The sequence below is a fragment of the Melospiza melodia genome, chromosome 10 (assembly GCF_035770615.1).
Source record: "Melospiza melodia melodia isolate bMelMel2 chromosome 10, bMelMel2.pri, whole genome shotgun sequence".
NCBI lineage: Eukaryota > Metazoa > Chordata > Aves > Passeriformes > Passerellidae > Melospiza > Melospiza melodia.
Genome location: NC_086203.1, coordinates 14,496,768 through 14,522,262, shown reverse-complemented (window position 1 = coordinate 14,522,262; position 25,495 = coordinate 14,496,768). Strand labels below are relative to the sequence as shown.

Here is a 25,495-nt window from a genome sequence, read left to right as displayed (position 1 = left end):
TGGCAGAGTGTGCTGAGAGAACAAGTGATCTGGCAAGAGCTGGCTTGCAGCATGATTGGCCTTGTGCTGGCATGATGTTTTCCCAGTAACCCCAGTTGACCCCAATTGACTCCAGGGGTTTTGTATTAAGGAACAAATGAACTATGCATGTTGTGTTACTAAATAAACATGGCAGGATGCCCCTTTGCCTAATTAACCAGCCTGAAACAGGAGCAGTGACAAGTTTCACTGCAGAGCACTGCTGATTCCCAGGTGCCAGGCTGTGACCTCCAGTGGGCACCTGACCCTCAGGAGGGTCCTCTTACTGAATTGTGGTTCTCACCATACCCCATCCAGATGCTAAAACTGCTTTTTTTCCCCCTTGGTTCCATTGTAAAAATAACCTTTTTTTTAATAGCACTTAGGTTGTCATAGGTGGTGCTGCTGCATTGCTCTGTCTGATCTCACCAGTTGATGCTCTTGTGCTCCTTATTACATGCATTATATGCATATATAATATAGTATGTGCCTATCACATGTTGGTGAGACACAGGAACAGCTTTCCCAGGGAAGCTGTGGACCTCCCATCCCTGGAAGTGCTCAAGGCCTGGTTGGATGGGGCTTTGAATAACCTGGTCCAGGTGTCCCTGCTCATGGTAGGGGGGTGTAATGAGATGAGCTTTAAGGTCCCTTCAAATCTGGGATTCTGTGATTATCCTGGATGTGGTATCACAGGATGCAGGAGCAGTGTTTGCTTGAGCCCTTCATGGGACATGTTCCCCTTCTGCTGCTCCCCTGGTACCTGCAGCCAGCTGCAAACCAGGATTTCTTGCAAGAGCTTGTGATCACTGTATCAAATTCTATCTGGAAAGCCCCAGACCTCTCTTTTCATCACGATCCAAGAGCTGCTGCTGTATAAAATTGGTCCCTGAGCAGAAGAGCTCCCCAGGGCGGGCTGCTGCCCTGCTCAGGTCGGAGATGCTGATGCTGAGCAAGGAGCTGACCCGCCCTACTTGCAGAGACAGCCGCGGCAGCTCCTGGAAAAAGGACTCCAGGGGGATGGAAAAAGCTCCGCGGGATCAGCCTTTGTGCAGAACAGGGTGTCGCTGCCGGCAGCCGGGGGATGGGTGAGAGAAGGAGAGCCGAGGAAAGGGTTTGTGCCAAAATTATTTTGGTGTCGGCACATACGTTTCAGAGAAGAGCTAAAAGGAGAGCAGGGAGGAGCGTCCGGCTGCTGCCTCACCTGCCCTGGCTGCCGGGAGGAGCCTGAGTTCAACTCCCGACTGTGCCCTGCCTCCCTGCCCCCTTCCCAAGGGTCCCTGCTCTCGCTGGGAATGTAATTAGCTCCTAAGCAAAGAGGATTAGCGGGGTTAAGAGAGCCTCCAGCTCAGCACTGTCCTGGGGTGGAAATTCCAGCCCCGGTCTGGCGTCTGGGGCCATTCCCCCCTCCTTACAGGGCAGAAAAGCAGCATATATGTGCCTGAAGAAGAACCTGCCCTCTGGAGCACAGGTGTCTGTGCTGGGCATCCAGCAGCTCTCCTTCTCAGAGAGCCCTGTGTCCTTCATGGCATGACCAGAAATGCTTCCCAAAGAGCTGCCTGCCTTCAGAGGGTGACAGGGAGGGTGGGTGACAAGCTGGGACAGGGGCTTAAAGTTTTCAGGCATCATTTTTCCATAGGAATCCAGGTCCTGTTGGTGTCCTGTTGTTCCTGCCAGGCTCAAGGGGCAGCAGGGACATGTTGTGCAGCTCCTGATGGAGCAGGGAGCAGCTGTTGTCAGTCACCCTTTTGAGGCTGTTTTCCCTGAGTCGAGTGTCCTGCAGTGACAGCTTGGCAGTGTCCCTGGAGCTCAGATGGGCGCTAGGATGGCCCAGTCCCCTTTCCAGGGACAAGAGGAAGAGCAAAGTGCCACTCTGGAAAGGTGAGCAGGGGGTTGGACCCTGGAGATTTCTGCAGGAGAAAGAGGTAGCCAGAGATGCAGGGCACAGGGTGCAGCAATTGCTGGGTTTCTCTTAGATTTTTGTGCAGAAATCATGATTTTAAACAATACCCCAGCCCCGAGGGTATGAATATTTGGGTCAGTCACATAAACTTAAGTCAAACTGAGAGCTCTGCACAGCAGCTCTGCACGAGAGAGGAAGGCGGTGTCGCTGGCCTGAGCCCTCAAATCCTGTTAAGGGCTGGTAATTAACAGCTCGCTGTGACTCAGGAGTTTTCTGTGCTGCTGAACCTGCTGTAATTAAGCTGGTTCTTGCTGCTGGGCTGGGCAGCACAGGGCTCCCCAACAGCTCCTCCTGCAGACTCGGGGCTGGAGTGGGGATGGGTCATTGTAACCCTGCAGACAAGTCTGAATTAAGAGTGGGTTCCCACCTGATGGGTGATGGGGAGCATCATGCAGTCCGTGTTTCTGTGCTGCACCTCACTGCTGGATTTTCTGCAGAGCCCCATTAGAAGTTAGCCCTGTGTCTGCTGCTGGCTCTTGTCTTCTGCTGGCTGTGTTTTTGGAACTTCTGGGACTGCTCCACACACTGGGGTTTGTCTTGCTGTGCCTGCTCTCAGCTTCTGGCCACTTTAAAGTTATATTAAGAACTGCTGTTCCTTTCTTTAATCAGTAAAAAAGCCCAGAGCTCCAGGTTCCTTTCTTGTTTTAGCTGCAATTATATTATTAAGGGACAAATGTCAGCTGTATGTGGACCCTGCTGATTGATACTTCTGAGGCAGCCACTGCCCACACTGCAGATTGTTTTCAATGCTTCATAAAACTGAACATTATTTTGAGAGGAGTGGCAGTGGCTGAGTGAAGTAGAGGATTTCTGCCTTTTAAATGAAGATATATTTGAAGTGAACCATACTTCCCCAGTGCCAGGCTGGTTTTCCAGAGCACATTTGCTGTGCCCTAGGACTTGGAGCTGCTGCCTGCTGTATTGCTGTGCTCCTGGGCTAGCAAGCTGCTAGGGCCAGCATGCCAAGGTGTCTCCAGAGCTGTCTTGCTGGGCAGTGAGTGGATATGTCAGGATCAAAGCCTGAGTGCTCACTGTGGCTCCGGCAGTCAAAAGATTTGGGCTTAGAACAGGCAGCCCTTTGGCTTTGGGGAGGTCAGGATTGCTTCTGGGCCAGCCCGTGGTGCTGGAGCTGAGGTGGCAGCAGGGCAGATGTGACACCTGAGTCTCCAGATGTCCTTGTCAATAGTCTGTAAGAGCTCTTGGAGCCACCACCCCGCTGTGGGTTCTGCTTTAATTGGTGGTGAAATTTCATCCTTGTGGTATTGATTATGGTTTCCTAGAAAGTGACAAGGAAAAACTTGGGGAAATGCTTTTTGCCCATATAACATGAATAGGTCTTCATGGCAGTTGTTCTCCCCAGCTAAACTTTGACAACTTTTCCCAGCAAATGCTTATTTTGGTAGGTATTGCAGATCTGCTTCTCAGGGGTGATGGTATTCTGTCCATGAAACTTCCACAGACTCATCCTTCAGAGAGTCACTCAAACCATCCTGGGGCAGACAGACAGACAGGGACAGTGACCTTGCAGCAGGGACATGGACTCAGCCATACAGGGCTGTCACTGCAAGGACACTGGATTGGATATTCTCACCACTTGGGTGCCATGAATATTAAAATTCACCAACATGGGAAGGGCCTGAGTAACTTTCCATCGCCTGACTGAGGTTTCACAGTTTGGAACAGCTCTGGGAAAGGCTGAGAGAAGATCAATAACTGCCCTAATGCACCCTGTTAGGGACTTTCTTGACCTTGAGAAGCTTTGAAAAGAGTCACTGTTGTGCACATGAAAGGCTGAAGGCAGTAAAAATAGGCAAAGTGGAAGCAGAGAGAGGAAGCAGGACAAGCTAAAGCTGCCATAGTGTTTTACAGATATTAGAAAGGGTTTCATATATATATGTACTGGAGAGCAAAAAAACCCAGTTCATTCACAAAATCCAGGTCACCTGCTTCTAGCACAGGGTTTTCTGCCTTTGCTGCTCAAGTCAGAGCCAGCAGCCCTTCTGGTGGGGCAGCCCTGGAGCTCTGTGCCTGGAGGAGCCTTGTGCCTCTCTGCTGCTTGGGGCAGTATCACTGCTGTCCCCTGCAGCACCAGCCCAGAGATGTCCTCCTAGCTCCCCAGGGAGCTCACAGGGAGCTGCTGCAGACCTCAGTGGGCCCCTCACTCACAGCTGGCATGGGGGGAAGGTGAGGGGCTTCCTGTGCCACCCTCCTAACGCTGTGCGAGCTGCAGCAAAGAGCAGGAGATGATGGAGGGAGACAGGGGAAGAGGAGGGCAGTGGGACAGAGGAGGCATGGAGCTCTCAGGGGAATGGGGACAGCCTGGACACTCATTCCTGCTCCTGCTGTGCCTTGCATTGAACATTGAGTGTCTGAAGAAGCTCAGAATCAGTCCCCAGTGCAGGGGCTGGTACCCAACATCAGGAGGTTATTGCCATCTCTACCCTGAGAGACAGAGTGCTTGGGTCAGAGGGGCTTGGGCCATGTTTGTGATGGTCAGCTTTATGAGATGGCTCCTTGGGGTCTGGTGGGACATGGCAGCACTGACCCCTGAATCCAGGCTGCTTCATGGAGTGTGTGGGAGCTGGTGTGTGTCCTAGAGCTCTCCCTTGGCCACAGCAGGAGCTCCTGGTGGAGCTGGTGGTAGACACTGCTCTTGCAAAGGCAAAAGGTGTGGGGAGAGTTGGATTGGAGGGATCCTTTGGAGCAGCATGCTCTGAGGAGCACCATGCTCTGGTTTAGGTGGTCCCACCATCCTCATCATCTGCTGCTGGTACCTGCTCAGGAACTCTCCTGAGCATCCCTGAGCAGGTACCAGCAGCTGATGATGAGGATGGTTGGACCACTTAAATCAGAGTCTTGGTCTAAAGCTGTGATAGTCAGGCAGAGAAACAGCTCTTTTAGTGGAGATGGTGAGAGGATTTGGCTGTTCAGCTCCAATTTCCACCCCTGTGAGCAGCCACAGCTTATCCTGATGGGCTCACAGACCATTATACAACCTGGATCTTTCTTCTTTCTATTTTTTTTAATAACATGCCATGTTAGTGCTTTATTTGGGAACATGTTGGGACACTTAATCGAGCGTTTAATTGGCTTTGTAACAGTGGATTTCTGAGTGGGCTGAGGAGGAGACAGCTTTAGGGCTGGGTTGCAGTGGAGATGCTCAATTTTCCAGCTGAGATGGGAGCATCTCAGACTGAGCTTGCTGGTGTTGATCCACTTACCAAAGCACCATCATTTTCCTGTTGAGCCCAGTGGCATTTTGCAGTTGTATCCTACAGACTTGAGGATCTGTAAAGGTTCCTGGAACAAAATGAGAGTGAGGAGAGGGGCTGCCAGTGGTGAAGCATGCTGGGGAAGAATCCAGTGGGAATGCTGATGGTGGGATGTGATTGTTGGGGATGGGTTTTGCTAGCTCAGGCCAGGCTCTTATGTGGATTCCTTTCTTGCCACATCCAAACTGTGCTGGTAAAGTCCATGGGCAGGACAAGCCCACATGGGCAGCTGGGGCACTGGAAGGACATGGGTGCTGTGCTGCTGATAAAAGTCCAAGCCTTTATCAGAGTGTGTGCTATTGAAGGCTGTGTGCTTGTGTAAGGATCAGCAGGACCTGAAAGACAGTTTGTGGTATCCACAACTCAGCCAATGCAGGGGCTCACCCTGGTTTAACAGTGCTGCACATGTCCTGCAGTTCAGGATTCAGCCCTGCTGTGTGCTGGGATGCTCTGCTTCCCCACATGTGCTGGGGTGAGCCGTGCAAGGTGAAGATAAGATCCCATCTCCCAGGGAGTACAGTACTGGCTGTTTGAGAAAACACTGCTGGGCAAGGAAAGAAATGACATTTACTCTATGGAAAGAAATGGCATTATTGGTGTGGTTAAAAATTACTGCTCAGGAGGTGGCCAGCTGGGTGTTCCTGTTCTTCCTCCATTAAATCATAGGATCACTGAATGGTTTGGGTGGGAAGGGATCTTAAAGCCCATCTGGTTCCAATCCCTCTGCCATGGACAGGGGTGATCAGGCTGCTGGTGGGGGACACAAGCTTGTCCCATCAGGTGGCACTGCCAGGAGATGTGGGATGGGAGCTGGGCCCTCACCATCATCCCCCTCCTCAGGTTTCCCTGCTTTGCTGTGTGTAAACTCTGCTCTCCTGTGAAACAAAGCCTTCCTCTGTGCTGGAGAGGGAGGCTTTGTATAATTAATGCTGCTGTGGGAATCGGGGTGCTGCAGTGCTGCAGTGCCCAGGACTCAGCTGGGCTCCAGTGCAGCATTCCCTGCATGCAGCCATCCTCTGCTGGGCAGCACTGAGGAGCAAGCACTGTGAGCCAGGGCTCTTCAGCCTCTAATTTAAGCACAAAACCTCACAGCATGTGGAAAGGCAGAAAGCTGAATGGAGCAGGGAGGTGCACTAAGGAGCTGCTCCTTCCTCCTCCCCCTGGCCTGGTTACTGGGCTGATGAGCTGGGGAAGGTGGATGGCACCAGCCTGAAGCAAAAATAAACACCAAAGTGAAATAGAAAATGAAAGCAAGCTCATTCTTTGAAGCATACTGGGACTCTGAGCCTGGGAAGGTCTCTGAATGGATATTTTGAGCAACGTTTCATTCTTACATTACCCAGTAATGTGTAGTGGTTCTCAGTCTCGGTGGTGGAGCTGTTAGTGTGGCCTGTGGCCACCTCACAGCCATCTTTCCAATGATTTTTCTGCCACAGGGGTCAGAGACTGAGTGGAAACACATGATTGAATGCCTTTTTGGTTGACATTTGCTATGGAAGTTGAGAGGAAGATGTTTCACAAGGACAGTTTGTCTTCTGGAGATGTGACACTTGCAGAAGGGGGTCTCCACGTGGCACCCCAGGGCAGGTGCTGGGTAGCAAAGCCCCAAGTGCTAGAAATAGGTTTGTTTATTTATTTATACTAATTTTCTGTTCTCCCAGAGGAAATTCTTGCATGGCTTCTGGGGACCCACATCCTGGCATGAGGAGGAGTTGGGTACCAAACCTTAACAGGCACTTTGACCCCCTCCAGTGAGTTCATCTGCCTCTTACCTCCTTAAAAGCCTTGCCACAGGACCTTGTGAATCCTGGCTTCCTCCATCTGCATTTTCTCCACAGAGCAGAAGAGGGAATGACATGTCCCTCCATTTTCCACTCCCTGTTCATTCCTGACCCTCAGTCAACCCGTTCAGCACAGATCATCATCCCTGCTCCTGTCATTTCATCTGGAACAGCTTCCTTTTCCTATGTGTCCCTGGCTTTTTGTGCCTAAGAGCAGCTGCTCCTCTGGGCAGACAGAAGCCATGCTGCAGCTTCCTTGGTGGTGAGACAGGATTCCTTAAAAACCCCAATGCTTCCATAGCCTCTTTCTTCACATAAGGCTGTAAAGTAGCTCCTGTGCAACCCCTGGGAGCGTAGGAGGGATGAGCCAGGAGGTGCCATTATTAACAGAAGTGATTGCAATTGTAAGCCAGGGCATTAACAGAGATGCTTATGCTTGATCCAGCAGTGATTGCACTCCTTTCCTTCTTCAGTTTTTATCCCTTTCCTGCTCCTGTGAACAAGTGGAAAGGTGTTTCCAGAGCTTGGGCTTCCCCTTTTCCTTCCCTTGTGTGTTCACCCTGCAATATTTAGAAAGCATAGGCAATATTTAGAAGCCTCCAGGGGATAAAATGCTCCATCAAATGTATGATCATTCTGAGAAGATGGGGAGTTATTAGGAAATGTCCCCTGAGGAACTGACAAAGCTCAGGAGAGTGCCAGAAGCTGGGCCAGCCGGGGCTCCAGTGTCTCCAGGGGCTTGCCTGCTCCCTAAGGACATTGATTGCTCCAGTGCAAACTGAATTTCTCTGCTGGGGGGATGGTGAGGCCCTGGCACAGATTGTCCAGAGAAGCTCTGCATGCCCTGTCCCTGGAAGTGTGGATGGGGCATGGAGTGACCTGTCTAGTGGCAGGTGTCCCTGCCCATGGCTGAGGGTTGGAACTAGATGATCTTGAATGTCTCTAGATGATCTTGAATGTCTCTTCCCACCCAAATTGTTCTAGGATTCCATGATCTCCCAGAGGGAATGCCAGCATCTGCTTGGGACTGATTATCTCCAGAATTGGGGGTGATGATACAGGGTTCCACCTGCAAGTGGCTGCTCTGCCACCCAATTAATTTTAATGTGAAATTCCCCAAATTTTAAAGGCAATCCTGGCCAGGAATAAGAAAATTGATAAGAAATTTACACAAAATTTAAAGCAGGAGCATAGCCACACCCTCAGGAAACTGAGTAGGAACTCATGTGCCTGCCCTCTGGCAAAAGGACATCCAAAATTATTTATTCCTTTGCACTTTGCCAAGAGTTTCTAAATATGTTGCTTCAAATGGCACCTAGAGAAGTGAGATCTTCTAGGCAGCACACAAAATGAGCTGTTATAAGTAAGCAGCTCATTAACAGGAATGCTGGCACCTTCTCTTTGAAAAAAACATCCTGCTTGGATTTAGCACTGGTTGTTAAATTGTTGTTTGCAGACTGGATGGTGGTTGGTTTATAGTCCTGATCCAGTCACAGCCAAGCACAGGTGCACGGAGAGCAGCGGGGAGCTGGAATTCCCAGCAAGGACAATGCCAGGAATCCAGGAATTAAATGTGCCCCCAGCCTGGAAACAGCAGCTTGAGAAGCTCAGCCAGGGGACCCTCCTGCTCCAACAGAAGGAAATATCGAACTTTTTCTTAAAAATTGCTTCAGTTCTTTGTGTGGCAGAATAGAATTTGCTGGGGTGGGGTGGGCAGAGGTGTAGCCCTCTGCTGGACTTGCTGCCCAGCTGAAATGCATTTCCCTTCTGAGGCTGTTCCTAGAGCTGATTTTAAAGCTCTTTAGGAGCTCCTGGAAGCAATTCCCCAACAAAGCAAATCATTTCAGCTAATTAAGAATCTGATGAGAAAGCCCCGGGTAATACTTTGCAACTTAAACAACTTTCTGGAGTGTTTGGAAGAGAAACAATTTGAAAGGTGCGGCTGCTGTGGTTACATTTTGTGTGTTGGATGGCAGAGTGGAGGCACAGGGACCTGGGGCACAGGGCTGTGGTTGCTGCTGTGCTCTACGCTGCTGCTCACAGGGGATGTGATGGTGAAGGGGACAGGAGGAGGCTGGGATGTCACAGCTCTTGTCCCATGTGGATGGTGTCTCTGGGCATCCTGGCAGCCGCGCTGTGGGGCACAGGGCAGGAGTGAATAAACCATCCTGCCCAGCACGCCCTGCAGGCCAGGCTCAGTGCCGGGCTGCTCCCTGTGTGCTGCTGCCATGGTCCCAGCTCTGCAGAGGCTCAGAGAGGTGCAGGAGTGAATAAACCATCCTGCTCAGCACGCCCTGCAGGCCAGGCTCAGTGCCGGGCTGCTCCCTGTGTGCTGCTGCCATGGTCCCAGCTCTGCAGAGGCTCAGAGAGGTGCAGAACCCAGGGTGCTCTGCAGAGCATCCCCTGTGTTTCAGGCAGGGAAGATCCACCCCTGGGAGCTGTTCAGGCTCAGCCGTGCAAAAATCCATGGTGATACGGGGGAAGGGAACAGTCCCAGCTTCCCCCAGCCCCGTGGGCAGGAGCCAGTGGAGCCCAAGCACCCTCTCACCGGGGCTGGAAGGCTCTGCAAGGGCTCTGCCTCCTCTGCTGAGGATTATTTCAGTTCTGTTTCTGCCTCACTGAGGCCGTGCTGAGCCAGCGCCAGCTGTCCCTGTCTGTGCCAAGCAGTATTTGGGAACCAGGGCAGGCTTTTCCCTGTCTCTGCTCTCCATGGCTATAGGTCCCCCACCAGCGAACCCTTGAGCTGCCTCAAAGCTCATTCTGGCTCCAGCCATCCAAATGCACCAGACCCCCTCAGCAGAGCATGAGGTTTTATTTCCAAAGCGTTCTCTTCACTGCTGCTTTGCCTCCTCATCTTCCCACTGCCATCTGCTCTGCCTGCTAAAATAAGGCAGCGTGCTGCGGGTGAGCGGTGCCGTGCTCGGGAGCCTCTGCTCTGCCCAGGCTGCTCGGCACAGGGACCCTCTGCTGGCCGTGCCGGGGAGCTGGGAGGGAAAGGGGAGGGTTTGTCTGCCCCTCTCCCCGCCCCAGTTTCGGGTTTATCTCTCCGAGTTGATGGAAAGAGTGGTACCCGCTCAGGGTGATGCCTTGCAAGGGATTTGGCTTCTCATCTCCCACCTGGGGCAGATGGTGACTTGCTGAGACAGGATGCCCGAATTTTAGATAGTTCAAGTGAAATAAACCCTACATTAGGAGACCTTTAGTATCTGGAGAACAGCCCAAGTCCTTCATGCTGCTCTCATCCCTTGATGGCCTCTCCTGTGATTTCCTTGTGAAGGAGTTACTGTAAAGGAACAGATATAGGACCACCTCCACCACCCTTTTCCCTGGAATGATAAAAAACCTCAAAGGCAGATTTTCTGGGGGCCTCTTTTCACCAAAAATGTGAATTCCTGTGCCCAGGACAGAGTGGGAATCACTCTGTGTCCTAACACATGGCAGAGCACAATCCTCTGTCTGCTTTTGTGTTTTTCACAACACAAAACCCAGAAGAAAGGTGAGGTGGGGAGAAGATGTTTTGCACAGTTAGCCCAGAGACCTCATTGCCATGGGATACTGGAAGAGAAAGTACAGCAAAACACTGGAACACAAAGGGAGAGTTTGGGGGAATTGGAGACACCTTTGGGAGCGATAATAGGGATTTCTTCATTTCAGAGATCTGGTTTGGGATTTTCAGATGGGATCGCTGAATGCTTGGTATTGTCCCATGCCACAGCTAGCAGCCTTTGGCCATTATTTGTGTCGTGGCTGGGAGATAAGTAGCAGTCTCTGAGCTCTGACATGAAGGGTTGTTTTAGGGCACTTTTTTTTGGGGTTAGGATGTTTTAATTGTTCAGAGCTCAAAAAGCACCTGGTTCCCAAGCCTGTGGAAGCAGTAAGCATCGATTTCAGAGGGGTTTGGTTGACTCAGAGACAAAATATTCTCAAAGCAAAAGAAAAGCAATCCTACAGGTATTTGGTTTGGGAATAACCCCACAAAGTGAGGGTGGCCACGAGGCCAGGCTGGTGGGGTGGGTTTGCCCATGGTTCTGCAGGTGTGGGCTCTGTCCCAGCCAGGCTGAGGGGCTAATCCCGGGATGGGCAGGGCTGAGCCCAGCCCGGGTGAGGGAGCTGCAGCAGCACATCCCACTGCTGCTGGGAACAAACACCCGCGCTGGCTCTGCGAGGGAGCTGTGAAATTCCCCTCTTTACATAATTCCCTGCTTTACTCAGAGCTGTTAAGTATGACCAACAGTCATCTGTTTGCCGAGAGCAAATAGGACATGAGGAGAAGAGGAGCAAACCAGAGCTAGGCAGAAGTATTTTTAACAAATCCGGGTTTTTCTTCAGGCTGGAAGTCAGGGGAGTGTTGCCAGCCTTTGGAGGAGCAGGTTTCTGCAGTGGCCCTGAACTACTCTTAAAGTGGAGCTTCTTAAATTACTTAAAGGGTTTAAGTGAGGTGGTTCCTCTTGTGCCTTCAGGAGCCACAAAGTCCCACAGGCATCTGTCTGTCTGCAGAAAGGGCAGCTGGGGAGGAAAATGCCTTCAGAGTTCATATTAAATTGAGTAAATATGTGATTCATATGGTTTTCTAAAATTTTTTTTTAAGCAACAATTTTATGTGAACTTCACCATTTCATTTTGCCTTCTTAGCTTCATTCTTGCTGCATTTGCTCTTGAGGTGGAAAATTGCAGCTCTTCCACCCCAGCAGCTGTAGCAGTTCCTATTCCTGGCTCCAGAGAGACTGGGCACTGCTGGTGGGAGCATCCATCCAGGTCAGGGTATCAAATCACCCTGTGCCAGCTGGGGGGCTATCAGCTATTCCTAACAGAGGTTGAAGTTAAAATAAGGTGGTTTTCAAAAGAATCTTAAGTTTAAAATAAGTTCCAAAGCTGATGAAAATTGAATTGCCCCCACCATGACACATTGTCCTTCTGTAGGCAGCTCATGATTCCTGACTCTATCAGAGTGCCCAAAATGTGGAAGGAGTCAGGAAAAACTTAAGGTGAGGACAGGGGATGGTTCTGGGGAGGATGGGTGGAGCTGTACCCCAGGCAGGTGGGAAATGCTGGCCCTGCCACTCCAGCTCTGCCATGGGCAACAGGTGAGGGGGTGGGACAGGGTGTGCAAGGCATGAGTGTGGAAAGATGCTGCTGTGTATAATTTGGGAAGTAAAATGGCTCATCCATCTCCATTGTAACAACTCATGTTTCTAGAACGTTTCCCAGCCTTTTAGTGTAATAGTTTATTGACCTGCACAGCAGCGTGAAAGATTATGGGAGTTAATTTTTCAAGCTTATCACTTGATTTATTCCATAAAGGTAGTTCATTTAATTAAAATATTTCTGCTGCTGGAATTAGGACTCACAGCCCTGAAGCCTGGAGCAGGGTGCATGGGCTTTTTTGAAGCAGCAGTTGTTTAATGTGGTCAAGCAGCACTGCCCACAGAAACCAAACATCCAGTTCTCTAGACACAGATGCAGTCAGGGCAAAAATCATGGTTGCAGCTATCTCCTCCAGTGCAGGAGTGCAGGTATCTGCTCCCCATGGGAAAGGGGGTTTGGTGGCTCTTAGCAGCCCTGAGTACCCTCAGCCACCTCCCATGGGGGCTTTGGTCTCTCCCAACATAGGGTTGTTTCTTGGGATGATAGTAAAAAATCTAGCTATATTTAAAGCTTGGAAAGTGCAGGTACTGCAGGATATTGGTTTGTGATTTCCTCAGCTCCCAAGCCATACCACTGATGGCTCCCCAGCCTGCTTTGAAGTGATCCCTTGTGATCATGAAAGAGGTTCAGAGCCAGTTTGCTGCTGCTGGACTGCTTTGGGGTGAGGGGACAGGCAAAGCAGCTCCTAGGGAGAGGAAGCTGAAGCTTCCCAAAGTGCTGATTTTCTTCTGGTTTGGAAATGAGTGTCTGATAGACACTTGGGGCTCTCTGCAATTTAAAACAGAGCAATCAGACAGCTTGAATCTGCTTTTATCAGATGCAGCAAATTGCTAGTTGTATGGCTGGATATTTTAGTCAACACTAGTGCCTATGAAAAAAGAAGGTTTTGGTTAAATAAGACTCCTCTGATAAACTTAGCTTTTCTTGGATTTTCTTCCATTCAGTTGGAAAACCACATAGAATATTGTATTTGTTTTCTGCAGAGTTGGCCAGGTTTCCCTTAGCAGGCATTATTTTTGCTGCAGACTTGAAATCTTCTGCATGCAGGTTCAAATGGCTTCTGAGGAGTCACAGTTCCTGTGTCACACGTGTGTGACATAGCCACGAGGAACACCTTGCACATACACCATGGGAGTGGGGCCCGTGGTGGCTGGATATGGGCTCTGCTGGACCTGCTTGACATCTCCTGGGCATTATTGTGGGATTATTATCATGCAGCTGGTGTTCAGAGATGCTCTGCTGCTGCTAACCTTGGCTGAGAAATACATCCTGATAATGGGCACTGTTAAAGATAAGGCTGCTTGGCAGGCTGATAAATCTCGTTAAGGAGTACCCGATCACAGAGTAAATTACAATGCATGCCCAGATCGATTCAGACAAAAATGAACAATATATTACTTTGTTATCACTTGGGGAAAGCAGACTCCTGGCTCAGTGCTCGTGGGTTTGGCTGCTGGAGGGGCAGCTGTGCTGGGTGGCACTGGAGCTTGCTGAGCAGATGCAGCTCCTCAGTGGGTGCAGCCCTGGCAGTGCAGAGCAGGAACCCAGCAGCCCTCAGGGAGGCTGTGCTGCGAACAGCTGGTCTGTGTGTGGGTGAGAAGGGACAGGGAGCTTGGACATGGTGGAGAACAAGAGCTGTGTTCCTCTCTTCTCCATGGTTAGATGATGGTTCTTCCAGTCTGGTCTGCAATGACTGTGAATGATCCAGACAGCTCCATAAATGTCACGTTGGAGCAAAATGGGAAAATTAGAGCTTGCTGTCCTTGGGACAGCCATAGCTAATCTGTGAAAGGCAGACCAAACCCTCTGCTGCTTTAATACTGTTGCCTGGATTTTATTGTGAACAGAAAATCTTCTTAATACTTCATCCTTTTGGATCCAGTCTCTTGGAACTGAGCTGGTAGTTAATTTAGTTCTTTCTCTGAGATGAAACAGAGAGGAATAGTAAGGCTCAGTGAAAAGGAAAATGAAAACTGCTTTCAGCATCAGATTTGCTCTCTTGTTCCTGCTATTTTTCTTTTTCTTAAATACTCAGCACATGCTCACGTGTCACCTCCCATCATTGCACCTCCAGCTGTCCAGCCTGGACATGACTTTTCTCCCACTTCTCTGGAAAGATGCTCCATCTTGAGTCCATCCCATGCCAGGGGCAGTTTTATCTCCACCTGCTCATTGCAGAAGGAAACATCAGGTAATGGTCAAGGTAGCAGAAGATGCGTGGTGATAACCAATGGCCAAGAAAAAACAGGAGCACATCCAGACTGGAAATACCAGCAGAGATAAATGAGTGTCAAAGCTGCTGTGCAGTGGTGGCAACTGTGGGAAATCAAGGGTGAAATGTGAAATTTGGACCCAAGTGCTGAGGGGTGACAAGGTGCAGATGGGAGTGGCTGATAGTAACAGAGAGAATGGCTCCTCCTAACCATCTCCAGGGAAACCCATGTTAAACTCAAGTTTATCTCCACCACCATTGCCCTGCTGGGAGCTGGCACCTCTGCTTCCCATTCCCAAAGGCAGCTGGCTCCTTTCTGGATGTGTGTGCTAGTGCAGGAGCATGGCAGTGACCCTGCTGCTCAGCAGGCCCTTCCCAGGGCAGTGGATGCTCACCCACAGCCCTGGCAATCTGTCCCATGGCTTTTAGACAAGCCAAAAGCATCAAAGTGCTCTCCTCAATATCTTACTGATTATTTTTAATTTTTTTTTTTTTTAAATCTAATGAACTGGAAGGAAATATGTTGAGTGGGGAGGGATGTCTATATATATTCTGCAAAAGCACCGGTTTCCAAATTTTGGACAGCTGTGTACCCTTTTTTAGCAGCCCCTTCACACAGCCCACACAGCACCCAGGCTCTCGCCTTCAGCTCGTTTGGAAATACACTTCCTTGATTGCAAAATAGTTTAAATCCTTTGACTTAGAAACATTCTTGTCGTTCAAAATGGATTTTTTTTCTTTTTTTTTTTTTTTTTCAAGCTCCAAAAATACAGAAGGTGCTTCCTGCCACAGCAGCTGCCCTAATTTTGGAGGGGATGGAAGATGGGCAGGGATGAGCAGGGGGGAGCCTGGCTCATGGCTATGGTCACACAGGGATGCAGGGGATCAGAAGCTTCCAGGGTGGGAGCTGCTGGCTATGGGGGCTTCAGCTGGATGCCAGAGCTGGGGTTTATTCTGGGGTCCCAGCCAGATGTCCCAAATGGGATGTCCAACTGACCCCTTGGCATTTGGGTCAGTCAAGGTGAGCTGCTTTCCCAGTTCTGGGGAATAATATTTTTGGGGTCTAACAGGGAAATAACAATATCAAAAAGTAATCTGATCTTGACTGACACCATAGTTCTGACAACATGGAAAAGTTGGTGGCATTTTCCTCAGCTTCTGTCAAGCCAGATTTGGGAAGGACCCATGCTGGGAGCCCTGGGACAGCCCAGGGGACAGCAGAGCAGGATACCTGTCCACAGGTCAGCACTCCAAGAAGTCCATCCACTTACTGCAGCAGGCAGCCGTGCAGGGGAAGGGTCTGGAGCACAACTGAGGGAGCTGGGGGGGCTCAGCCTGGAGAAAAGGAGGCTCAGGGGAAAACTTCAACACTCTCTAACCCCCTGAAAGGACACTGTAGCCAGGAGAGGGTTGGTCTCTTTTCCCAAGTAACAAGTGCTAGGATAATGGAAACATCCTCAAGTTGTGCTAGGGGAGGTTTAGATTAGATATTAGGAAAAATGTCTTTGCAGAAAGTTTGTCAGGCACTGAAACAGGTTCTCAGGGAAATGGTAGAATCACCAGCCTTGGAGGGATTTAGAAGACATGCAGATGTGGCACTTGGGACGTGGGTTAGTGGTGGCCTTGGCAGTGCTGGGGTAACAGTTTGACTCGATCTTAGAGCTCTTCTCCAACCTAAACAATCCCATAATTCTATGATTCCGCCTCCACTTCTGCCCAGGAGGGATGCCCTGAGCCAAGGTCGTGGCCAGTGTGGTTTGCAGGTGGTTGGGGTGGCCGGGGTGTGACAGCCCCGTGTGCAGCCCCGGGGCCGCGGAGCCGTGCGGCGCTGTCCCCTCAGCTCCCGGCCGGGCCGCGGCTGCTGCAGCGCACTAAGCTGCACTTGGCAAGAGCACAGCTGTTCCTCGAAGGCAGGCACAGGGTAGCATTGCTATTACTCATCAGTCAGAGACTTTCAGCTGCAATAATCCTGCGCTGGCTGTGTGCAGGATCGAGCTGCAGGGTGGGAGGCCCCGTGGGAGCTGGTTTGCTGACCCCCAGGCTGTGCTGTGCAGGGCTGGTTCATCCCTACTGCAGCCACGAGCAGGGAGCATAATCCCTGGGATGAGACATGGCAAGGGGAAGGGACAGACAAGGAACAGGACAGTGATGGCCCCTTTGGCACCTGGCTGTTGCCTGGCTGCCCATCTCTGCTTGCCTTCCCCTTTCCATGACGCCAGTAAAGGGGATGGGCTGTGGAGCTGACACCCTGCTACTGCTCCAGGTCTCCTCTGGGTAGATTTGGGCAGGGAGCACTGGTGCAATACACACCATCTTCCCTGCAGCTGTCACAGGGCTCGGAGATGCCTCTGTTCATGTCTTCTCCCAGCATGCTGACAGCAGCTCCAGTGCTCAGCCATTGTGTGCAGCTTCTTCCATCCTCTCCTTCTGTGTCTGTTTTCCACCTGAGAGAGGTCCCAGCACAGAGAAGGGATGAAGTGGAGCAGATGGGAGGCAGAAAACAGGCCCTGTGAGGCAGGGCTCATCCCAGCGAGCTCATTACCCTGTGCTGCTTTTAATCACATTATTGCAGTGTGAAGGCCATCAATACATCACACACATTTAAAATAGAGCTGGGGAGGGACCATCAGCTCCATCAGCCTGAGACAGGCCACAGGAACAGATAAGAATAGTCTGTTGCTGGAAAACACATCACTGGGTGGCTTAGTCAACTGCTATAAATAGCAAGGGATTGAAATAACTGTGGTGGCTTTCAGGGGAGCTGATCTGCAAGCCTGGGGTTGTGCTAGAACTTGCCCAGTTGATGGTAATGAAGTCAATTAGTGTGGAGCAGTTGGCAGCTGAGGAGACTCAGCTGCCTGAGGTGTGTGCAGTCCCCTCTCTGCCTCTCCCTGCAGATGGAGCTGGAGCTGTGGCATTAGGTGGGAGTGGTGAGGGGAAGGATGCTGGGGAGCTCCACTGCTCCCCCAGCCTGGCAGGCATCAGTGTGTGCCCACTGGGCTCCAGAGACACCACCTGCTCTGCTCACCACTGCTTGGGAGCTCCCTTTAGTGCTTTTTTGTTTACAGATTCTATCTGTCTGTCTATCTATCTATCTATCTATCTATCTATCTATCTATCTATCTATCTATCTATCTATCTATCTATCTATCTATCTATCTTTGCATCTACACACAGGCTAAGCTTCAGAAGCAGCATTGCATTAGCATGTGTGCATTAGCAAACATGCAGACAGTTCTGCATCTAGCTTGAGTGGGGTTTTGAGGTAGTTTTAGATCAAGAAAAGGCACAATCAAGGTAGTACCCTGCACTTTCTGCCCTGTCTGCACTGGAGGTGGCTGTCAGTGGTGGTGTGGGACACACAACCCCACGCTCTCCCCAGGGATGCCCCTTTGTGCTTGCTGGCTCCAGTTTCCCTTGGTCTCAGTGCCTTCCTGGTACTGGGGCACCTGAATTGCCTCTGGTGTGTTCCCACCCCAGATGCAGCTCTCACAAGCACCTCCTCTGTGTGCTCCATCTCTCCTCCTGATCTCTGGTGCTTCCATCATCACAGCGCACGCTGCTTTGTTTCCTTGCCCTCGTTTCAAATCCCATCACTGCCTCAGCCTCCTAGGAGAGATAAGGGCTGGGGTGGAGGGAAAACCAGGCCTGTGGTTGTCTGCTGATGGCACATGATTGTTCAGAGCACCCTTTGTGAACATCCCCATGTCAGATTTTGTTGTACATCGTCCTCTCTGTAATCCAGAATCCCAGAGAAGAGCCTTTGGCACTGGTCAGCACACCCCCTTCCCCCACTGTGTCCCAAAACTGTGGCAGCTCAGCCAAAGGTGCTTGGAGAGGTGTGGGGAGGGGATTTGGGGAGGCTCTGGAGAGTTCAGCTGGGAGAATGGGCAGAATCCAAGGGGGAGTGAGCATCAGCCAGTGTTCAGGCATTGGCATCTGAAATGTGTGAGCACCAGGGTTGCCTGGGGAGGCTGCTGGCTGAGAGAGGGAAGGGCACAGGAGCACCTAGAAGGTGGAGAACCTGCCAGGCAGAGCCCTGGCATTGCTATTGCCTGAGGTGGGTCTGAAACAGCCCTGGCAGCCATGATCAAGCATGACTTAGTCCCTTTCCTTCAACACTGTGCTAAAAACCATGCACAGCACGGTCAGAGCTGCAGTGTTCTTAGCATAAGGATGCAGAGTGTTAGGGAACTGGGATCACACAGTGAGATGTCCCCATTTCTGCTGTGGGAGGGTGTGTGAAAGGTGTCTGCTTGTCAGGAGCCCTCCTAAAGGGAGCTTTCCTGCTAGTGGGGCTGAGAAGAGGGCTTGGGAAGTGATTTTATGAGGTTCTTGTTAATTTGGATCTTGATTCAGATACCAGAAGTGTTTTCCATATTTTCCAGGCATCCATCTGTCACAGTGATGAGCCCTGCACAGTACTTTGTCAGCAAATAAATGAAATATTCTGGTGAGATTCACTGCATTTAATGCTGGGAGATGAGATCTGGCTTGTGAGATACTTGTACCTCATGCTGCTTATCTTACTTTGTACAGGTTTTTGTCCCAGTATTTTAATAGATACTGTTTTGTTTGTGTAAAATTATGCTGAAGAGAATAAGTAACTGGACAGAATCCCAGAGGTCAGATTGTGGGGAGCAGTTTGTGTGGGGATAAAGAGCATGGCTGAGCATCTTCCAGGCACTGCAGAGGTTGAGCCAGAGGGCCTAGGGGCTGATGGGGATGGTGGGATTGGTAACCAGCAGCTGACTGGGGAAGCTGGGAAGCTTCTGGCACCACTGGCTCCCACCAAGCCTCTCAGACCTCCAAGTCACTGAGCAGAGGATTCATGTTTAACTGTGATGCTGAAGCTCTCTGGCTCCATCATTAAAAAAAACCCAGCGGCGCTGGGGGAATTGAGCAGTTAATTAACTTGCCAAGTGGTAACGTTGACCAGAATTATGCAGGAAGACTTCTATTTTAGTTAATTACAGTTTTGTTGTAGCCCATTAGTAAATTGAAACAATTGCAGGGTAAGACCCGGTGGAGGTTGGCCAGCAGGGCTGTGGCCACCTGCCAGCCAGCTCTGGAGCTCTGGGGAGGCCAGGCACACCCCAGCCCTGCAGCCCTCACTGCTGACCCCCCTAGCCCTGGGGGAGCAGGGGCAGCCGTGGGCACAGCGCTCGCTGCCCCTTCAGCACAGCTGGCAGGAGTTGTGGCCAAGCCCCTGATGCCACTCTCATGGTGCACAGGTGAAACCTGGCATGGCCATTCCCACTTAGATGCAATGTCTTAAACGAAGCTGCCTTCCCTCAATCCCTCATGTCCTGCCTCTTGTGACCCCAGCAGCCCTGATTGTCTGTCCAGAAACCCACTTTTCCTGTGACTCTTCTGGAAATCCCAGTTTTTTGGATGCAAAGAAAGCAGGGAGCCCGAGGAATCAGGGCAGTGACCCTCAAAGGCTGTAAGCTGATAACCAGCTGGGCTGGGCAGCCCCCAGTGGCCTCACCCCCCTCCTCTGGCTGGCTGTGTTCCAGTGTGCCCTGCCGTGCCAGCACCTCTTCATTTCAGATGGCATCTCAGGCACACTTTGGTTTCATCCCTCTCCTTAATTATTGATGCTTTCCTCTGCCTGGAGCCCACTCTGCATCCCAGCAGTGTTGCCCATCTTCCCTGCATTCCACAGCCTTCACCAGCCCCAGCTCCCCATAACTGTGCTCCCCTTGGTTAAACCCCCCATGGCCACCACCACAGTTCTAAGGCAGCAAGCCTCAGTGCCAAGCAAAGGCCAATCCTCACCCTGGTCAGGGCCAAGGTTTCCAGCATGTTTAGGTGTGGAGACAGACAGAAGCTGCTGTGCCTTTGCCATAAGCTCCTTACCCATTTTCCACCCCAACGAGGGGCACCCTGGCTTCCTGGGCATCCACGGGTTTGGCCATGTAAAGCACTAAATACAGCCTAATTATTATTATCTTCGTGGGATCTGGTTAATCTCAATGGGGATTTACAAGCTGTTAGCAAAGCAGCCGCTCCTCCAATGTTTGCATTTTTCTCAGGGGCAGCTTAATCCCCTTGGCCGTGTTCTCTGGGAAATGCTTGAGGCCAGGTTATGTGGAGGAGGAAGCTGCCTCAGAGCCAGTCCCTGTGAGAGGGAGCAGAGGTGCTGTGGGATAACAAACACCGAGCTGATAACGCTGCGGGAGAGGGACGGATCGTTTGTCACCGGCACAAGGCTGGGAGGGGCCTCAGCTTCAGCATCCCTACATCCTAAATCCCCCTGGGATTTAGCCCTCACACACATGACAGGTGTCAGTGCTGGGGTTGATGGGGCTGCAGAGGTCTCTTAAAGATGGACCCAAGAGCTCAGAATGGTTTACCAGAGGCATTCCCCCTGGCATGGGCAGCTTTGCTCGCCTCCACCTTCCCGCAGCTGCCGTGGGCAGGATTTCTCTCTCCCTCGTGTGCATGTGGGAGCTGGGCAGCTCACAGCTGCTGCTGCTGGAGCGTTCACTGCAGCCCCTGGGAGCTGTGATGGCAAATGCTGTGCTGGCTGCTGCAGCACGGTCTGTGCTCACACACAGCTCCACGTGGCACTGGCTGTGACAGGGATGGGGCTGTCCCACAGCTCAGGAAAATTCAGCTATCCCTTCGCTGCTTTTGTGCCACAACCTCACAGTGATTTTCCACAGGGGTTCAGATTGAAGCACAGGGTGCAGGACTGTCAGCAGGGTCTCTTCAGCATGTAAGATCCCAGAGGTGCTGAAGGAAAAGCCAGTAAGAGAAAATGCAAACTCAGCATATGCCAGTCTCTCAGTTTGAGTGTGTCTGGGGCATGGCAGGCACCTCTCACAGCTGGCAAAGCCCAAGGACCTTCTCTGCTTGCCTTTCCTTGGTTCCTGCCTTCCCTCTGTACCCTGGCCCTCCTGCCTGCTTTGAAAGACGAGGGCCATTTCAGAGTGGAGCTGCACAATCTTTTTGGCAGAGCTATTTTTAATAGAGATTGTTCCCTTGTCCACTTCCCAGTGCGGTCCCATGAAGAGCTGAGCTGTCACATCTACGAGAGCAGGATGGCAGGGTGAGCTGCTCAAACTGGGGCAGCTGCCAAGAGGAATGGCTGCAGAGCCACAGCTGGGAGGAACCTCAGGGAGGAGCCTCAGACCAACCTGCAGAGACATCAGATCATAGAACCGTAGAACGATTTGTGTTGGAAGGGACCTTCATCTCATTCCAGCCCCTCTGCCATGGGCAGGGTCACCTTCCACTAGACCAGGTTGCTCAAAGCCCCATCCAGCCTGTTCAGGGATGGGCATCTCCATGGGATAGATTATTACTTTGCTTGTCTGGTTGTGGAGGAGCCCTAAGCCTCGTGCTGATGAGATCACACGAGCAGTGACACCTGCCTCTCCATGGGCTCCTTGAAGGGCACCTGATTGGCACTCAGCATCTGCAGCACTGGAGGCCAGTGTTGGCCTTCCACCGTCTTTCTGGCTCGAATTTTTCTCTGGAAGGGCAAAAGCAGTTGTGCCCATCACATATGCAGAGCTCCCCCGTCACCAAAGTTTGGTAGGTTGGGACATCATTAGGATATCCAATGCCCCATTCAGGGAGGGTGTAAAGGATCTGAGTGAGGCAGGCTGGGTTGTTCAAGGCAAGCTGATCTCCTCAAGCTCCTTCAGGACCATGCTGGGAGCTGGTGTGGTGCTGTGGCAGACAGGTATGGGCAGGAACTGAGCTGAGCTTTGCCCTGGCACATCCAACCCATCCCCTGTGCAGCATGCCCTGCCCTCACTGCCTGCATCAAGGAGGGAGCTCTGGCAAAGAAAAATGGGATTGCTGAATGAAAAATGAAAGGTCGTGTATTTCCATGAGGCATGGTTTCAATTTGTGTCACACAATCACATTTCCTTCTGCGCTCTGGAATAATTACACAGCAGAGTGGGGCAAGCAGATCTGATTCAGAGGCACGGGAATGAGTTCTGAAATAAAAGAAGACAAATGCAATCATTAAGATACAATAGGCTGCACTTGCCCCTTAATTAGACTTTCTCTTTGATTAAGCAGTAATTAAATATTACCATGCTGAAAGGGATTTTTTTAATGGCCCTCCAAAGCCCTAATGTATTCTTAAGATGTTTGTGTGAAGAGCAGGGGCTGCTGCAGGGTGCTGGGTGTGGGAGGATGTTTTACACCTGCCCCTTTCCTGCAGGAGCAGCCCTCGTGCCCCTGTGCTCCCTGGAGAGCGTGGGGCTGGGTGGCTGCTCCTGGGCTGGATTGCTGCAGAGGTGAAGATGTGTCCCTGGGAAAGCCCTGCTGCTCCTGGCCACCACCAGCTGCAAGGCATCTCCAACATCTCACCATAACCTGGAGACTCCTGGGATGCAGATGACAAGGCTGTCACAGTTCTGCTGTCCCATAGGTGTGGGATTTAGAGTCATAGATTAGAATCATGGAATTGTTCGGGTTGGAAAAGACTCTTGAGATCATGGAGTCCAACTGTTATCCCAGCACTGCCAAGGCCACCACTAAACTCTGTCCCTAAGCACCACATCTACACATCTTTTAAATCCCTTCAGGGATGGTGACTCCACCATTTCCCTGGGCAGCCTGTTCCAGTGCTTGACAACTCTTTCAGTGAAGAAATTTTTCCTAATACTCAATCTAAACATTCCCTAGTGCAACCTGAGGCTATTTCCTCAATGTCATTTTGATGAACCCAATCTTCTCCAGGCAGACCATGGCCTCTGGGATCCCAGGGCACACAACCCTGGCCCCAGGCTGGTCCAGATGAAGAGCAAGACCACCTCTCAGACAGCATGACATCTCCTCAGGGCCAGCCACCCATTGAGGTTGGCCACCCTGAGCTTTGGGAGCCATGGAGCAGCAAAGGAGAAGTCTGGGAAAAGAACCTGGAGCATACTGTGCTGTTAGCAGCAAAACTGAAGAGATTTAAGATGCTGAAACATCTAAAGTGAAGGGAATGTCAGGCCCCTATTCCTGGACATTCCTGGGTGGGTAAAAATAGCCCTGGGGCAACCTGGGGGAGGAAAGTGCTTCTGATCTCTTAATGCAGAGCCCCTGCCTTAGCCCTGTGGGCTCTCTGCCACTCACAGCCCCGCTTGCCTCTGCTTTTTGCAGGCCATAAAACGACAGCTCTTGCTGAGAATTTCACTAGACAAGATTGTCTTGTTCTTTTCCTGCACAGCGTGTACTTTGGGTAATATCTTTGGGAAATTCTGGCATACTTGTGTAGCCGGTATTTTTGTTAACCTAGAAAAAAGAGCCATAAGTGTTATGATTATGCTATTAAACCTTTATAGTATCAAAGAAAACAAATCAGAGCGAGAGAGGAGCTGTATGAAGCTGAGAAGTGTTAAGCTACGGTAGTAATATGCCTTTGATTGTTTAATTTCATTAAAACTGAAATACCACAAGGCTGAAGAATGAAAAAGCTGGTGATGCTGAGGGGTTGTGGGGAGAGTGTGCAATCCCTGTGCTGCAGCCATGGTACCTCTGGCTGGACATCTCTGGGTTCTGGACAAGGGTAGGGATGGGTTGGAGCTGGGTGTGGATGGTTTGCAGGGTATGGCTATGACACTGCATGCCCCTCCACAGCCGGTTATTTGGTTTGGAGGGGCCAAATCCTCTGCACCATTGCCAGGTGTCCCACCAGCAGAGCTCCTCCGTGATGAGATCCCTGCTGGGGTGAAGCTCCCAGAATTTCAACAGAACTTTTCCTTCCATTCTTTTGCAGAAGAACGAATGGCTGTGCTTGAACTGCCAAACTCAGCGGCTGCTCGAAGGGAGCCTCGGCGACCCTGCCCCAATGCCACTGCCTACCCCGAAGCCTCCATCCAGCGGCTCCCCGCGGCACCAGCCGCCCGCCGGCGGCCAGCAGAGAGCGCCCACGCCGGCACCCGTGCCCGCCGAGGCAGCGCCCCCCGAGCAGCAGCCCTCGCCCGCCAGGAGCCTCCGCGCTGCCGAGCAGGGCAGGACCCCGAGCCCTGCCCCAGCGGAGAAGAAGCCCCCACCGCCAGCAGAAAAGAAGCCCCCGGTGCCGGCAGAGGAAAAGCCCCTGCCCAAAGCTGCCCCGGAGCCTTCCAGAGCTCCTGAGAGCGTCGCTCCAAAGGGGAAGAGCACGACCCCCAAAGCAGAGGTGGAGAGAAAGGAGAGCCAGGCACTCCCCGAGGCACCGCGGGCAAAGGAGCAGGAGGTGAGCGCTCAGGGAGCATCCAGCTCCGAGCATCCCTGGGCACCACACCCTGCCCCAGGCTGGCGTGGTACTGAGCTGTGCCTCTGTCAGTAGTTGTGCCCACAGATGGGGAAAGACTTTCACAGGCTCCATGGCAGCATGCTGGTATTTGCCTTCTTTTTATTAGGGTTACATCAGTTCAGGCAAAATGCAATAGTTCAGGTCATGTCTGGCCTCTGCATTTCTTTTGAATAATATAACGGTAGTTGGGATTTGTTGTCAAATGGAAAACTCATTTTCCAGCATTCCATGTTGCAGCAGTGGGTGTTTTTCATACTCTTTATCCCACTTTTTCTAAAATTCATAACAATTTGGGGAAACATTTGGCTACCTTGGGATGGTGTTTCCGCACAAGCAACCGTCCCAGCAGCAGCCAGCAGAGCCCCCCATGGGGAGGGGACGTGGCAGAAGGTCCCCACCAGCTGGGAGGGAATGGCTGCACCCCTCACTGCTGTGGAGCCCCCAGGGAAGAGGCTCCTTGGGTCCCCAAAATCAAGTGGTCTGTGGTGCCTCTGGCAGGGTGGCAGGTCCTGCCAGGGCTGGGTGTGATGGCACAGTCCCCATGGCTCAGTCCCTCACACTGCCTAATTGTCAAACCAGTTAAAGGGGGCTGTTTATTTCTGCTGGCATCTAGCAAGGATCCTGGGGCCAGCCCTGCTTCTGAAGGGTGCTTTGGGGGCTGGGGCCCAGTTTTTCAAACGTATTTCTTAGTCCCCCAATGTATTTATGCCCGGGGCCATTTGCTGTACCATCCCCTGCTTGCAGCACTCCTTCTAACCTGCCGTTATTAGCACAGACAAGTTACTGATGTGCCACTGAATTGGGGAACACAGGGTGGTCCCCATCCTTTGCTCTGGGCTGGCTCCCAGTGGT

At 51.4% G+C, this 25,495-nt stretch overlaps 1 protein-coding gene across 1 annotated transcript in view; it reads left to right on the top strand.

Annotated features, from left to right (window-relative positions):
- BSN (bassoon presynaptic cytomatrix protein) overlaps positions 1–25,495 on the top strand; it is a 65,746-nt gene that overhangs the window by 27,338 nt on the left and 12,913 nt on the right. Inside the window, exon 3 of the mRNA XM_063164472.1 lies at positions 24,125–24,583. Coding sequence (XP_063020542.1) covers positions 24,125–24,583 — 459 coding nt within the window. The remainder of the gene's footprint in view (positions 1–24,124; positions 24,584–25,495) is intronic.